The following is a 15444-nucleotide window of genomic DNA, read 5'->3' on the forward strand; positions in this document are numbered from 1 at the left end:
CTCAAGGGCCTTCACATTCTTCCTAAAGTGTGGTGACCAGAACTGGACGCAATACTCCAGTTGTGGCCTAACCAGTGCTTTATAAAGGATCAGCATAACTTCTCTATTTTTGTACTCAATACCTCTATTTATGAAGCCCAAGATCCCATATGCTTTGCTAACCACTTTCTCAATATGTCCTGCCACCTTCAGGGACCTATGCACATTAACTCCCAGATCCCTCTGTCCCTGCACACTCTTTAAAACTGTGCCATTAAGTGTATATTGCTTTTCCGTATTCCTTCTGCCAAAATGCATCACCTCACACTTCTCTGTATTAAATTCCATCTGCCACTTGTCTGCCCATTCTGCTAGCCTTTCTATGTCCTGTTGCAATCGATTGGTATCATGCTCACTGTTCGCCACACCCCCAACTTTGGTGTCATCGGCAAATTTAGAAATTCTACTCTGTATTCCAATATCCAGGTCATTTATATATATCAAAAAAGCAGTGGCCCCAGCACTGACCCTTGGGAAACACCACTGTCTACCATCCTCCAGTCTGAAAAACAGCCAATTACCACAACTCGCTGTTTTCTGTCCTTAAGCCAATTCCTTATCCAAGCTGCCACTGACCCACCTATTCCATGAGCCTCAATTTTGTTAACCAGCCTTCTATGTGGTACTTTGTCAAACGCCTTCCTAAAATCCATGTAGACAACATCCATTGCATTCCCTTCATCAATCCTCCCTGTTACTTCATCAAAAAATTCAAATAGATTAGTGAAACATGATCTGCCTTTTACAAACCTGTGTTGGCTCTCCTTAATTAGCTTAAACCTTTCCAAATGCCCGTTAATTTTTTCCTTGATTATTGTTTATAAAACTTTACCCACCACTGATGTTAAACTGACTGGCCTGTAGTTACTAGGATTGTCCTTACACCCTTTCTTGAACAATGGCGTTACATTTGCCACTTTCCTATCTTCAGGCACCTCCCCTGCATCTAGGGTAGATTGGAAATTATGGCAAGCCCTTCCACTATCTCCTCCCCAATTCCCTTAGCAACCTGGGATGCAAGCCATCTGGACCAGGTGACTTATCCACTCTAAGCATACCCACCCTTTCTAGTACATCCTGATTATCAATTTTCACCCCTTCCATTGCTTCTACCTTTTCCACTTCTACCGATATTTTGTCAGCATCCACCTCCTTAGTAAACACTGATACAAAGTACTCATTGAGTATTCTAGCCTTGCCCTGCGCCTCTAAGCCTATAACACCTTCTTTGTCCCTAATAGGCCCCACCCCGCCTCTTACTACCCGCTTACGGTTTACATGCCGGTAGAAGATTTTTGGGTTCCCTTTTATGTTAACCGCCATTCTAATCGCATATTCTCTCTTTGCCAATCTTATTTTCATCTTCACTTCCCCTCTCAACTTATTGTATTTGGTCTAGTTCTCCCTTGAAGAATTCACCTGACATGCATATTTGATATACCTATCAATTCAGTTCATGAAAAGCGACGAGTTAAGTTAGTAACTATAGGTTTTTATTGGCTAAATAACAGAGCCCACCCTCGTGGGTGATCGGATCCAACAAGGAGGAATACCAGCCAGTCGACCACCTTTATACCTGGGCAAGCAGGCGGAGCCATGGGCGGAGTCAGCTGTGGTCAGCCCAGGTATAACAGCGTGACAAGAGGTGACCTTGTGTAGTGATACAACAGTGTAAACAGTGATAACCATAGTGTAACGATATAAACAGTGATAACCATAGTGTAACGATAGTGAACGATAAAAGTGGTTTACCACATTCACCCCTTGTTTAAATTTGAGTCCGGCGGGGTGAAGTGTACTACCAGTTCGGGTATGTCAGTCTGTCCGGAGGCCTCGTAAGCCTTTCTGATCGGCGCAGCAGCGGCGGCGGTGGTGCAGTATCCGATGTTAATGCTGGTGTCTGCGTGGTCGGCGAAGGCTCGTGGGGTTCCGGCATGCCGTCTACCTGGGCTGGATTTGGGGGGGTGGTGGGGGGTAACGGTGGTGTCTCAGGGGTGCCCGAGGGTGCGAGGTCTCGTAAGGAGACTGTGTCCTCCCGCCCGCCTGGGTATGCCACATAGGCGTACTGGGGGTTGGCGTGCAGGAGGTCCACCCTCTCGACCAGGGGGTCCATTTTATGGGCCCTCACGTGCTTTCGCAGCAAGACGGGCCCCGGAGAAGTCAGCCATGTTGGTAGCGAGGTTCCCGTAGTCGACTTCCTGGGGAAAACGAACATTCGTTCATGGGGGGTGGCGTTAATGGCAGTGCAAAGCAGTGACCGGATGGAATGCAGCGCTGCCGGGAGGACTTCCTGCCAGCGAGAGGTTGGGAGGCCCTTAGACTTTAAGGCTAAGAGAACGGCCTTCCAGACAGTCGCGTTCTCTCTTTCCACCTGGCCGTTCCCTCGGGGGTTGTAGCTGGTGGTCCTGCTTGCAGCAATACCTCTCGCTAGTAGGAACTGGCGAAGTTCCTCGCTCATGAAGGATGAGCCCCGGTCGCTATGTATATAGTTCGGGAACCCGAACAAGGCGAAGAGGTCGTTCAGGCATTTGATGACCATGGTACTGGTCATGTCTGGGCAGGGGAAGGCAAAGGGGAAACGGGAGTACTCATCAATAATGACCGTACACATTACGGTCAGAGGACGGGAGGGGCCCCTTAAAATCGATGCTCAAGCGCTCGAAGGGGCGGGTGGCCTTGATCAGGCTTGCTCTGTCCGGCCTAAAGAAATGAAGTTCCTGGTCATGGTCCTGACCTCCTCGATGGAGTAGGGCAGGTTGCGGGCCTTAATGAAGTGGTAAAGTCTGGTGACCCCGGGGTGGCAGAGGTCGTTGTGGAGGGTCTGCAGTCATGTACTTCGTGATAGAGCATCTGGGGGTTCGTTCAGTTTACCAGGCCGGTACAAGATATCATAATCATAGGTGGAGAGCTCGATTCTCCACCTCAAGATCTTGTCGTTCTTGATTTTGCCCCTCAGCTTGTTATTAAACATAAAAGCGACCGAACGCTGGTCGGTGAGGAGGGTAAATCGTTTGCCTGCCAGGTAATGCCTCCAGCGTCGTACTGCCTCCACGATCGCCTGGGCCTCCTTCTCGACCGAAGAGTGTCGGAGCTCAGGGCCCTGGAGGGTCCTTGAGAAGAAGGCCACAGGTCTCCCCGCCTGGTTAAGGGTTGCAGCTAGGGCGAAGTCGGATGCATCGCTCTCCACTTGGAAATGGATAGACTCATCCACCGCGTGCATTGTGGCCTTAGCAATGTCTCCCTTTATGAGGGAGAAGGCTGCGCATGCTTCTGCCGTCAGGGGGAAGGAGGTGGACTTCATGAGGGGTCTGGCTTTGTCCGCATAATTGGGCACCCATTGGGCATAGTAGGCGAAGAGCCCCAGGATTCTCTTCAGCGCCTTTGGACAGTGGGGGAGAGGAAGCTCCATGAGGGGGCGCATTCTTTCGGGGTCGGGGCCGATGACTCCGTTCTCTACTACGCAGCCGAGGATGGCAAGACGCGAGGTGTTAAACACACATTTCTCCTTATTGTAGGTGAGGTTCAGCCGTTGGGCCGTACGGAGGAATCTCTCCAGATTAACATCATGGTCCTGCCGGTCGCGGCTGCAGATGGTGACGTTATCTAGATAAGGGAATGTGGCATGCAGCCCGTTCTAGTCAACCATCTGGTCCATCTCCCTTTGGAAGACCGAAACCCCGTTGGTGACGCCGAAGGGAACCCTAAGGAAGTGGTAGAGGCGGCCATTCGCCTCGAAGGCGGCATACTGGCGGTCCTCAGGGCGGATAGGGAGTTGGTGATAGGCCGACTTAAGGTCGATGGTAGAGAATACCCGGTACTGTGCAATCTGATTGACCATATCAGATATGCGGGGAAGGGGGTATGCGTCCAGCTGGGTGTACCGGTTTATGGTTTGGCTGTAGTCAATGACCAGGCGGTTTTTATTGCCGGTCTTAACGACTACGACCTGGGCACGCCAGGGGCTGTTGCGGTGATCGGATCGAACAAGGAGGAATACCAGCCAGTCGACCACCTTTATACCTGGGCAAGCAGGCGGAGCCATGGGCGGAGTCAGCTGTGGTCAGCCCAGGTATAACAGCGTGACAAGAGGTGACCTTGTGTAGTGATACAACAGTGTAAACAGTGATAACCATAGTGTAACGATATAAACAGTGATAACCATAGTGTAACGATAGTGAACGATAAAAGTGGTTTACCACAATATTATACCCTCTTTTTTTGTTTCGTCATCTTCTCTATCTCCCTCATCATGCAAGGAGCCTTTGCTTTGGTTCCCTTACCCTTCCCTCTTGTTGGAATGTACCTAGCCTGTACTTGGAACAGCTCCTTCTTAAAGATCATCCATTGTTCCGTCACAGTTTCTCCTGTCAGTTTTTGGTTCCATTTTACCCTGGCTAGATCCTTTCGCATCCCATTGAAGTTAGCTCTATTCCAGTTTAGAAGTTCCACTCTAAATTGTTCCTTGCTCCTCTCCATTGCTAATTTAATCTTATGATACGATGATCACCCGTACCCAAGTGTTCTCCCGCAGACACTTGGTCGACCTGGCCCACCTCATTCCCCAGCTCCAGATCCAGCAATACTTTCTTCCTAGTTGGGCCAAGAACATATTGGTCAAGGAAATTCTCCTGAACAGAAGTCAGAAATTCCTCCCCCTCCTTTCCCTTTACCCTAGCATTATCCCAATCGATATTTGGGTAATTAAAATCCCCCAATATCACCACTCTATAGCTCTTGCATATCTCTGAGATTTCCCTGCAGATTTGCTCCTCTACCTCCCTCTCACTATTTAGAGGCCTATAGAATTCCCCCAATACAGGAAACTTTGTGCTATCCGGGGGTGAGCTATCCAGCAATCTGGAGCCGCCGGCAAAAATCAGCAGCCGTTTTTTATTCTTTTTGTTTGTTTTTTTTGCTTTGTTTGAACAGTCAAGCTGTGCAAGGTCTGTAGCTATAGCAACAGCTTCAGCTACAGAGCTTTAGGGCCACACATGAGTGTTTAGAAGCTGTTGCTAAGCAACAGTGTTTGTTGTCAAATACGGAGATAAGAATCTCCGTATCTCTCAACATTAACTCTGGAGAGTACGGCAGTTTTGAGGCAACGGCAGCAGCTCGGTCCCGTGGGTGCCGGATAGCACAAAGTTTCCTGTAGTGTGATCATACCCTTTTTGCTCCTCAACTCTAACCAAATGGATTCTGTCCTTGTCCCCTCAAGAACATCCTCCCTTTCCAACACTACAATGTCTTCCTTAATCAGAACTGCCACCACACCTCCCTTTTTTCCTTCCCTATCTTTTCTGAACACCTTGTACTGTTTGTTTTCTCCTCCAGGGCCTTCACACATAGAGCAGCAGTCTGTTGACTTTTCTGATGACGATTCCTCAGAGGACCTGATTTCTTCTGAGGGTGCACCATCACAAGACATACTACCAGACACCAGCGCAAATATTCGCACTTCAGTGGGTCTGTTTGACAGCTAGTTTGATTTTCATCTGGAGTCACAGTTCACAAGAGAGCATGACCAGACGCTGGTGGCAAGGACAGCTGTGGAGAGTCCATGTCGGGGGCGGCTTGGGGGGTACTTCTCTTCAAGCTCTGCCCAACTGGACACAAATGCTGAACCCTGGGGGTCATCAATGAAAGGAGAATTATAGAGGGGCAGATGTGCCACGCACACTCTCCACAATAGCATAGAGGATGGAGTCATCCAGCTCGAATATTTGAAGATAGATGTAGCAGGCCATTGCGAGAATGTCTGTCACAGACAGAGTGTTCGCCTCTGTGGAACTTCAATTGCGGTTATCGAACCAGTCCATGCAGGCCATGTCCACTGCGGTGCAGACATTGGATACCAGCATGTCTGCCGCTTTAAACAACCTGTGGCCTTGCAAGGCGTCTGTACCAAGGTGCTCCCCAACAGAGAGGTAGGAGTGATGTGCCAGTGGTCCAGGAGAGGGATGATGGCAAAAGGGGACTTAAAATTGGGAACGCCACTAAAAATAATCCCACATCTTACCCACTCCCCGCCCCACCCCCCCCCCCCCCCCAGCTCAGCCAGTACCCGACATGCTGCCTCAGCTCCCGATGGCCAGGTCTGTCCTTGCACAGGTGAAGGTGATGCAGGCTTTGACGGGGTCCTCATGGGCTCCAAAACTCAGAGGTCATCAGCCAAGATCATCTCAGCAGTCAGAGCAGTGATCTGAGCAGCCTGTCTCTACCTCAACTGAAGCCACAGGGGTTGCACCACGTAGGAGCGGTAGGCAAAGGGAGAGAAAAACATTGTAATTCACCAAGGATACTTGTGAAAATGTTATGTTAAGTTTCCTTTTGTTCATCACATAAAATTTATTAATTTGCACCACTTCCCCATGTAGCCCATTCTTGTGTGCTGAGTGGCAACTCGCCTTTTCAGTTTCTTAATTCTGAAGATGAAGACATGAATTGATGGGATGATAGGTGTGTGGTTGGTTACAGGGCTGCTTTGTGTGAGTGTAGGGGTGGGGGGGCAGGGAGAGGTTGGGGCCAGGGAATGTGATAGTTTGGTGAGTGACTAACTGAACTTTCGAGTTATTAGGGCCATACTAATCTTCCTCCTTGTCCTCCTCCTCATCATTGTTATCATCATCAGATGATGAGTGTTGAGCCCTTGTTCCTCCTCCAGCCCTAATCCTCGTTGCTGTGCAATCTTGTGCAGAACGCAGCACACCACAATTATTCTAGAGGCCCTCACTGGCGAGTACTGAAGGGCATCTCCAGATCTATCCAGGCACCTGAAGTGCATCTTGAGCATGACGCTGGCTTGCTCAATGACACATCTGGTAGCCATGTGTCTGTTGTACCGCTGTTGGAGTTCATTGGTGGTGTTCCTTACAGGTGTCATTAGCCAAGTTTGAAGGGGGTATCCTTTGTCTCCTAACAGCCACCTTTAAGTCTGCTTGCAGGTATGAAGAGGTTGGGGATCTTGGACTGCTGCAGGATGGAAGCATCACGGTAGCTCCCCAGGAATCTGGCGCATACTTGCATGAACCTTTTCTTGTGGTTGCACACCAGCTGAATATTGATGGAATGAAATTCCTTGTTGTTGATGAATACTGCTGGTTGATCTGGTGGTCCTCAGATTGCCACGTGTGTGCAATCGATGACAACCTGTACCTGTGGGAAACCAGCCAGAGATGCGAATCTGAGTGTCAGCTCATTCTGGCTATTACCGTCGCAGGGGAAGTTGTCATAACTCGCAGCCCTGGCAAACAATCCATCCGTCACCTGCCTTATGCATTAATGTGTAACCGACTGGGAGACCCTTGAAATGTCTCCAGTGGTGCCCTGGAAGGAGCCAGAAGCAAAGCAATTGAGGGCAGTGGTGATTTTCACACTGACTGGTAAAGCGTGGCCACCAGTTCCTTCTATGAGGCTGTAGAAGTCTGCGATCACCTGACGTGTCAGTTTGAGTCTTCGGAAGCATTGCTGTTCAGAGAGGTCAAGGAAGCTGAGTCTCTGTCTGTACACCCTGTTAAGTGGGTAGTGCCTCCTGCGAACTCAGCCCATCTGTTGCTTCCCTCTCTGTTGTCTACCTCTGTTGTCAACCACTCTGTTGTGCGCCTGCCTGTTGTTCACCTGCCTGTGGTCTCCCTGCAGCTACCACCACAGCATGATCTTGCTGCTGTGGATGGCAATTGTCTTCCTGACCCAACGTCTAGTCCACAACAGCAATGACATCACCCATCCTAATGTCCTCTGTGTGAACACCTCCAAATTTTACCAATACATCTGACACCACAAGAATACTCAGCAAACCATTTGCCAGAGGGAACTGAGAAAACAGCTGGGAGCAATAAAAGAAAGAAAGACTTGCATTTATATAGCAGCTTTTCCGACCTCAGGACGTCCCAAAGCGTTTTATAGCCAATAAAGTACTTTTTAAGTGTAGTCACTGTTGTATTGTGGAAAACGCCTTTATTGCTATCGGGAAACCCACCCTTTAACCATCCCCTTGAGCTGCCACTCAATCTCGTATCCGTTTTACTGCCGAGTTTACCGAGTCCCAGGAAACCCACGCTGGAGGCGTTAAATTCAAATCGCACTCAAAATTTGAGGAAAGTACCTCATTAACATATTATAATGATGGACCCGCCTCTCAAGATCACGTTATTCAGTCACACCCAATCCCAACTCCCTTAAAATCAGAAGTGGGCACATTGGAGCAGCTTTGGGTTGGATTTCCCATTTTTGATATTTTAACCTGCCCACCTGCCACTAACCCATCTATCGTTGGTGGTTAAAATTCCCCCCTACATTCCCAACCCCATTTCTAGGATCAAGGCTCTGGCAAGCCTGCACTAGAGGTACAACTGGGACATTCGGGTTAGGACAGGCACAGTGCTCTTCGGGTTCGCTGTGTCTCTCCAGCACCCGTGCAAATCTGACAGGGGAGGGGGCATGGAGAAGGACGAAAATCAGGACTAGAAATTTATATTTAATATTTATTATAAAATACCCTATAGTTTTATAACATAACATTTAAAATGTACTAATAATTTGGATTTTTTCTGCCTGTTTGGAATAATTGGATTATTGTTTTTATGGCTAAGATTATAATTTGATATTATTATTAATAAGTTTGTTTTTTCTTTTTCCAGGAAGTTGAGCTATTAGCTGTCAAAGATGAGCTCTCAGGTGTAAAACAAGAGCTTAAAAAAGTAACTGAGGCAAAGGTTTGTCATTTTGCACAATAATTTTATTTAAATCTTGTCTTCACCAGAATAGTAGATTTGTGCTGACTGCTTTTATCACTCTACATGCATCTCTTTCCCTCATTCTCTTTCTCTGAGCGAAGGACTTTTAATTCTCACTCAGTCACTTTGTACAATGACATTTTATTGTTTTTTTTAAACTTAATTGTCTTGATTGTTATAATATTTTTTTTACATTGAGGGTTTAAATAATGGGGTAGAGTTTCCACTAGGTTACGTTGTTATTTCCAGCACAGTTCATTCAAAATCAGCCAAATCAGCGCAAAAAATCGCAGAATTTCTAGTGCAAGTTACGTTCAGCGCAAATCAAGTTTACATGATCTTTTGCACTGATTTAAAAAACATCGTGCTGGAACCTGGCCCTTCTCACAAAACTGGCCACGTCCCCAGATTGAATTAATCACCATGGGAGTTTACACTTGCGGGCCTTTGAGCAGACTTAGAACATAAGACATAGGAGCAGGAGTAGGTCATTTGGCCCCTCGAGCCTGCTCCGCTATTCAATAAGATCATGGCTGATCTGATCTTGGCCTCAACTCCACTTCCCTGCCCGCTCCCCATAACCCTTGACTCCCTTACCATTCAAAAATCTGTCTATCTCCACCTTAAATATATTCAATGACCCAGCCTCCACAGCTCTCTGGGGACGAGAATTCCAAAGATTCACAACCCTCTGAGAGAAGAAATTCCTCCTCATTTCCGTTTTAAATGGGTGCCCTCTTATTCTGAAATTATGCCCCCTAGTTCTAGATTCCCCATGAGAGGAAACATCCTCTCTGCATCTACCCTGTCAAGCCCCTTCAGAATCTTATATATTTCAATAAGATCCTCTCTCATTCTTCTAAACTCCAATGAGTACAGGCCCAACCAGCTCAACCTTTCTTCATAAGACAACCCCTTCATCTCCGGAATCAACCTCGTGAACCTTCTCTGAACTGCCTCCAATGCAAGTATATCTTTCCTTAAATAAGGAGACCAAAACTGTACACAGTACTCCAGGTATGGTCTCGCCAATGCCCTGTACAGTTGTAACAGGACTTCCCTACTTTTATTCTTAAAATTAAGCGTTTTTTTAAGCCACAAGGGCACTAATAGGTATCTTTAAAAAGCTTTTAAACATTAAAAAAATATTTAATTTACTAAGAAACTGACTACTGTACACCAATGAAACTAGTATATGGTTCTGCAGTTTTTAAAAGTAATTTTCAGTTATTTAAATTGCAGTTACTTACAGGTGGTTGGCTAGACACACTTAGTAAAAATGCATATTTTTTGTGATAAACATATTTTCATAGGCTGTATTGACTCCCGGTTAAGCAACGCCTCAATTTTTAAATTTTCATCCTCGTTTTCAAATCCCTCCATGGCCTCGCCCCTCCCTATCTCTGTAAACTCCTCTAGCCCTACAACTTTCTGCGCTCCTCCAATTCTGGCCTCTCGAGCATCCCCGATTTTAATCAGATAGCAAAATACTGCGGATGCTGGAAATCCGACATAACAGAAAATGCTGGAAAAACTCAGCAGGCCAGGCAATATCCGTGGACTGACGAAGGGTTTCGACCTGAAACGTTGACTCTATTTCTCTCTCCACGGATGTTGCCTGGCCTGCTGAGTTTTTCCAGCATTTTCTGTTGTTATTCCAGATTTTAATCACTCTACACTCTACCATTGGTTAGATGTAATTTATCTGGATTTTCGAAAGGCCTTTGATAAGGTACCCCATAATAGACTGATGAACAAGGTCAGAGAATGCGGAGTCGGGGGACAAGTAACAGAATGGATTGCTGGCTGGCTTCAGAACAGAAAGCAGCGAGTAGGAGTAAAGGATAGCGATTCACAATGGCAGAAGGTGGGTAGTGGTGTTCCACAAGGATCAGTGCTGGGACCACTGCTGTTCACAATTTATATTAACAATTTAGACAGGAATCAAAAACACAATTTCTAAATTTGCGGATGACACCAAATTGGGGGGGATAGTCAATACTGAGGAGGACTACAACAAGTTACAGGAGGACATTAATAAACTTGCAGAATGGGCATATAATTGGCAAATGAAGTTCAACACAGATAAATGTGAGGTATTACATTTTAGTAGGAAGAATAGGGAGGTCACTTATTACTTGGAGGGTGTGAGTCTAGGTGGGGTAGAGGAACAAAGGGATCTAGGAGTACAAATACACAAATCACTAAAAGTTGCGACGCAGGTTAGCAAGGCCATAAAAAAAGCTAACCAAGCACTAGGGTTTATTTCTAGAGGGATAGAATTGAAAAGTAGGGAAGTTATGCTAAACCTGTATCAAACCTTGGTTAGACCATACTGAGAGTACTGCGTACGGTTCTGGTCGCCAAAAGGATATAGAGGAACCGGAGAGGGTGCAGAGAAGATTTACAAGGATGATACCAGAAATGCAAGAGTATACATATCAGGAAAGGATGAACAGGCTGGGTCTCTTTTCTCTTGAAAAAAGAAGGCTGAGGGGTGACCTAATAGAGGTCTTTAAAATTATGAAAAATTTTGATAGAGTGGATACAGAGAGAATGTTTCCACTTGTGGGGAAGAGCATAACTAGAGGCCATCAAAATAAGATAGTCACCAAGAAATCCAATCAGGAATTCAGAAGAAACTTCTTTACCGAAAGAGTGGTAAGAATGTGGAACTCGCTACCACAGGGAGTGGTTGAAGCAAATAGATTTATGAAAGGGAAATTGTGTTTGAGGTTGTAACTAGCAAAATAGATAAGGGGGAACCAGTGGATGTGGTGTACTGTACCGCCAAGAATTATGTTCCCCAGAATCAGGCCACCTGTAAAAGCAGCATTAAGTGGGCGTGAAGTACTGATATTTATGTTCTGTCAGTTACTGCCCCATTTTTGAGTGCAAATGGGGTGATAAAGCGATGAAAATTTTCCCCGTACGGATTTTAAAACAGAAGCTTATGGTGTGAAATGTGCTGAAATTTCAAACTGACCTACCTTCTCTGCTAGTGCACACAATCTTAAATAACCTTTGCTATGTCTTAGAAACTGCTTCTTTATTGGCATTAAATTAATCCAGATATTTCATTCAACATCCTTTGAAGATATACAAAAACAAAAGGCTGCATTTCCCTTATTAATATTATATTGTAGGAATTAACGAATTCCTACGAATAACGGAGATCGACGCAAGAGAACAATCAAACAGGTCTTTATTCAACGGAGATGCCACGAGGACTGCCTGGGCAGTCCCGAGGTTTGCGACGTGACGTCATCGCGTTTGCCCGCGTTTTCCCGCGCTCTTAAAGGGGCCACGCCCCGTACATGCAAACTCTATATACAAAACACAGTAATGCCTAACACAATGGTACAGGTTTAGGCTGGTGTTAGGACATCGTTAAAGAGAATTATATACAGTTAGCCAGAGTCATTCAGTGGTTCTGCCACATGCGCCCCCCCAGAATTCGCTTTAACGGACAAAGTCAAACGGTGAGGGGGTCTGACGAACCTGTCAGAACGACTCCTGTACTCTCGAGGCGGAGGCTGCAGGGCGGCTGGCGGTCTACGGGTGGTCGCACTTGGTCTGCCGTAACGACGATGGGTGGCCGACCCCGTCTCGGCGGTTGTGCTGTCTCGACGGGGCGGTCGAGGTCCAAATGTGCTGGCTTTAAGCGGTCGACCGAAATGTTGTCCGGTTTACCACCGACATCTACCGTGAAGGTTTTGTCCCCTGCTTCCAACACGCGGAAGGGACCGGTATACGGGGCCTTGAGCGGATCCCTATGTGCGTCATGGCGAATAAAAACGTATTCAGCCTTGTGAAGCTCCGTGGGAACGTGTGACCTCTGCAGCCCGTGGTGCGAAGTGGGCACCGGTGCGAAACATCTGGCCACCTCTTGGTAACTAGCAAGCTGGGCAGATGCGGACCAGGGCTCCGTCGATGTTGGTAGGAAGTCCCCTGGGACTCGCAGCGGCTGACCATACACGAGTTCCGCTGATGAAGAGTGAAGGTCTTCTTTGGGGGCCGTGCGAAGGCCCAACAGGACCCACGGTAGCTTGTCTGCCCATCCAGCGTCCTGGAGGCTGGCCCTCAGGGCGGCTTTCATTGAGTGGTGGAAGCATTCGCAGAAGCCATTCACCTGTGGGTGGTAGGCTGTGGTGCAGTGTAATTTGACACCGAGTCCTTGGGCCACTGCATTCCAGAGTTCGGAGGAAAACTGCGGTCCCCTGTCCGATGAAAGATCTGCGGGCACTCCGAAACGGGCGATCCAGGAGGAAATGAACGCCCTGGCCACGTCCGCCGAAGTAGTGGATGACAGGGGGACCGCCTCTGGCCATCTGGTGGTGTGGTCAACCATGGTCAGGATGTGTGAAAAACCATGGGAGGGTGGGAGTGGTCCTACCAGGTCCACGTTGACATGGTCAAAACGTCGCTCCGGAACTGTGAAGGCGGCCAACGGAGCTTTGATGTGGCGTTGTACCTTGGCCTTTTGGCAGACCACGCAGGTGTTGGCCCAGTCGCGAACATCTTTATGCATGCCATGCCATACAAATTTCGCTGACATCAGTTTCTGAGAGGCCTTCATTCCAGGGTGTGACAACCCATATATGGCGTCGAACACTTTGCGGCGCCAGACGACCGGCACGACAGGGCGAGGATCCTGTACGGAGACGTCACACAACAGCGTGGTACCTGCCGAATGGAACTTGACGTCAGCCAACTGGAGGCCAGTGATGGCCGTTCTGTAAGCTTGGACTTCCGGGTCTGAGGCTTGGTCCGCTGCCATGAGGGCGTAGTCGATGCCCAAATGAACCGTATTGACAAACGCGCAGTCTGCCACCAGGTTGTCCTCACCGGCCACGTGCCGTATATCCGTGGTGAATTCGGATATGTAGGTCAGTTGACGCTGCTGTCGGGCTGACCACGGTTCGGCGGTCTTGGACATTGCAAAGGTCAGCGGCTTATGGTCCACAAAGGCGGTGAAAGGACGTCCTTCCAGAAGGAACCGAAGATGGCGGATGGCCAGAAAAAGGGCGAGCAACTCCCGGTCGAATGTGCTGTATGCTCTCTCGTTCTGCCGTAGTTGACAGTTGAAGAATGCCAACGGCTGCCATGTCCCGTTCACCCACTGCTGTTGCACGGCACCGACTGCGTAGTCCGACGCGTCGGTGGTGAGGGCGATGGTGGCTCCTGGCAGCGGGTGCGCCAGCATAGTCACGTTGGCTACGGCGCTTTTGGTGTCGGCAAACGCGCGGGCCATGTCATCCGTCCAGTCTACCGGGTTCTTGCCAGTCTTGCCCTTGAGGGCCTCGTACAGGGGCTGCATGAGTAGTGCCGCCTTAGGCATGAAACGGTGGTAAAAGCTTACCATGCCTAGGAATTCCTGCAGGGCCTTTATGTTCTGCGGGCGTGGAAAGGATGTCACCGCCTCTACCTTTGAAGGTAAAGGAACCGCTCCCTCCGAGGTGATGCGATGCCCCAGGAAGTCAATTTGGTGCAGGCCAAACTGACACTTGGCCGGGTTGATAATCAGGCCGTGTTGGCTGAGGTGTCGAAAAAGGGTGCGTAGGTGACAGGTATGTTCTTCCTTAGTAGGACTGGCAATAAGAATGTCATCCAGGTAGACCTCCACTCGCCGTCTGCCGAAGGTCCGAATTGCTCCGCCATTGGCCGCTTCAAGGGTGGGGCCGTGATTTCCCGTCTGCACATCGAGGGCGGACGCGGGTAAAATGCTGCACTGCGCTCTAGTGTCGTACAGAAAACGACAACCGGAGAGAGTATTGGTGATGAACAGCAATTTTCCCGCGTTGCCGATCGCCATCGCGGCCGCGGGGTGCCTGTTAGACCCGTTCCTCGGTGGTCGCAGTGCCAGTTGTTTTTTGGGGGGAAAACTGCAGGGAGGGCGGCAACGCTTCGCCTTCGCGCTGAACTGCGCGTGGTAGAAACACAGTCCAGCAGGCTGACGAGCTGGGGCGGTGTCTGCGGGGAATGGGTGCCTCGTGGCGGCACAGTACTGCCGAGTTACAGCGAAAATTTTGTCAGCCCCCGCAGCGAGTGTTGCGCAGTCTTCAACTTCAGATCTGGCCAGGGCAGCTTGTACCTGTTCAGGCAGTTGGCTGAGGAAAATCTCGCGGAATAGGAAACATTCCCGTTCTGAGCCCAGGACTGTGAGCATTTGGCTCATCAACTCTGAAGGCTTGGAGTCCCCGAGCCCGGGCATAGCGAGTAATCGACGGGCGCGCTCCGATTTCGTGAGCTCGAAAACCTGCAGTAACCGCGCTTTGAGGGTTTCATACTTGCGCTCCGTTGGGGGGTTTTCGAGGAGGCTGACGATCCGAGAGGCGGTAGAGCTGTTGAGTGTGGAGACCACATAAAGATACTTGGTCTGATCCGCATCGATGTTCCTCAGGGCGAACTGGGCCTCGGCCTGAATAAACCACGAGGGCACTTGCTGCTCCCAGAACTGCGGTAGCTTCAGCGAAACGGCGTTTGCTTCCATGCTGTGCTCTTCTTTTGTGAAAACGTTCACAAAAACGGGTTCACCAATGTAGGAATTAACGAATTCCTACGAATAACGGAGATCGACGCAAGAGAACAATCAAACAGGTCTTTATTCAACGGAGATGCCACGAGGACTGCCTGGGCAGTCCCGTGGTTTGCGACGTGACGTCATCGCGTT

The 15444-nt window shown here is 48.7% G+C and overlaps 1 protein-coding gene across 4 annotated transcripts in view; it reads left to right on the plus strand.

Moving 5' to 3' along the window:
- Positions 1-15444, plus strand: part of sycp1 (synaptonemal complex protein 1) — a 698098-nt gene that overhangs the window by 524318 nt on the left and 158336 nt on the right. For all 4 annotated transcript variants that reach the window (XM_086011629.1, XM_086011633.1, XM_086011630.1 and 1 more), the window contains one exon: positions 8676-8750. In XM_086011629.1, the coding sequence (XP_085867755.1) occupies positions 8676-8750 (75 nt within the window). The remainder of the gene's footprint in view (positions 1-8675; positions 8751-15444) is intronic.

The sequence above is a fragment of the Somniosus microcephalus genome, chromosome 18, assembly GCF_052327205.1.
Source record: "Somniosus microcephalus isolate GS21.2 chromosome 18, FLI_Smic_1.0, whole genome shotgun sequence".
In the NCBI taxonomy this organism is placed as follows: Eukaryota; Metazoa; Chordata; class Chondrichthyes; order Squaliformes; family Somniosidae; genus Somniosus; species Somniosus microcephalus.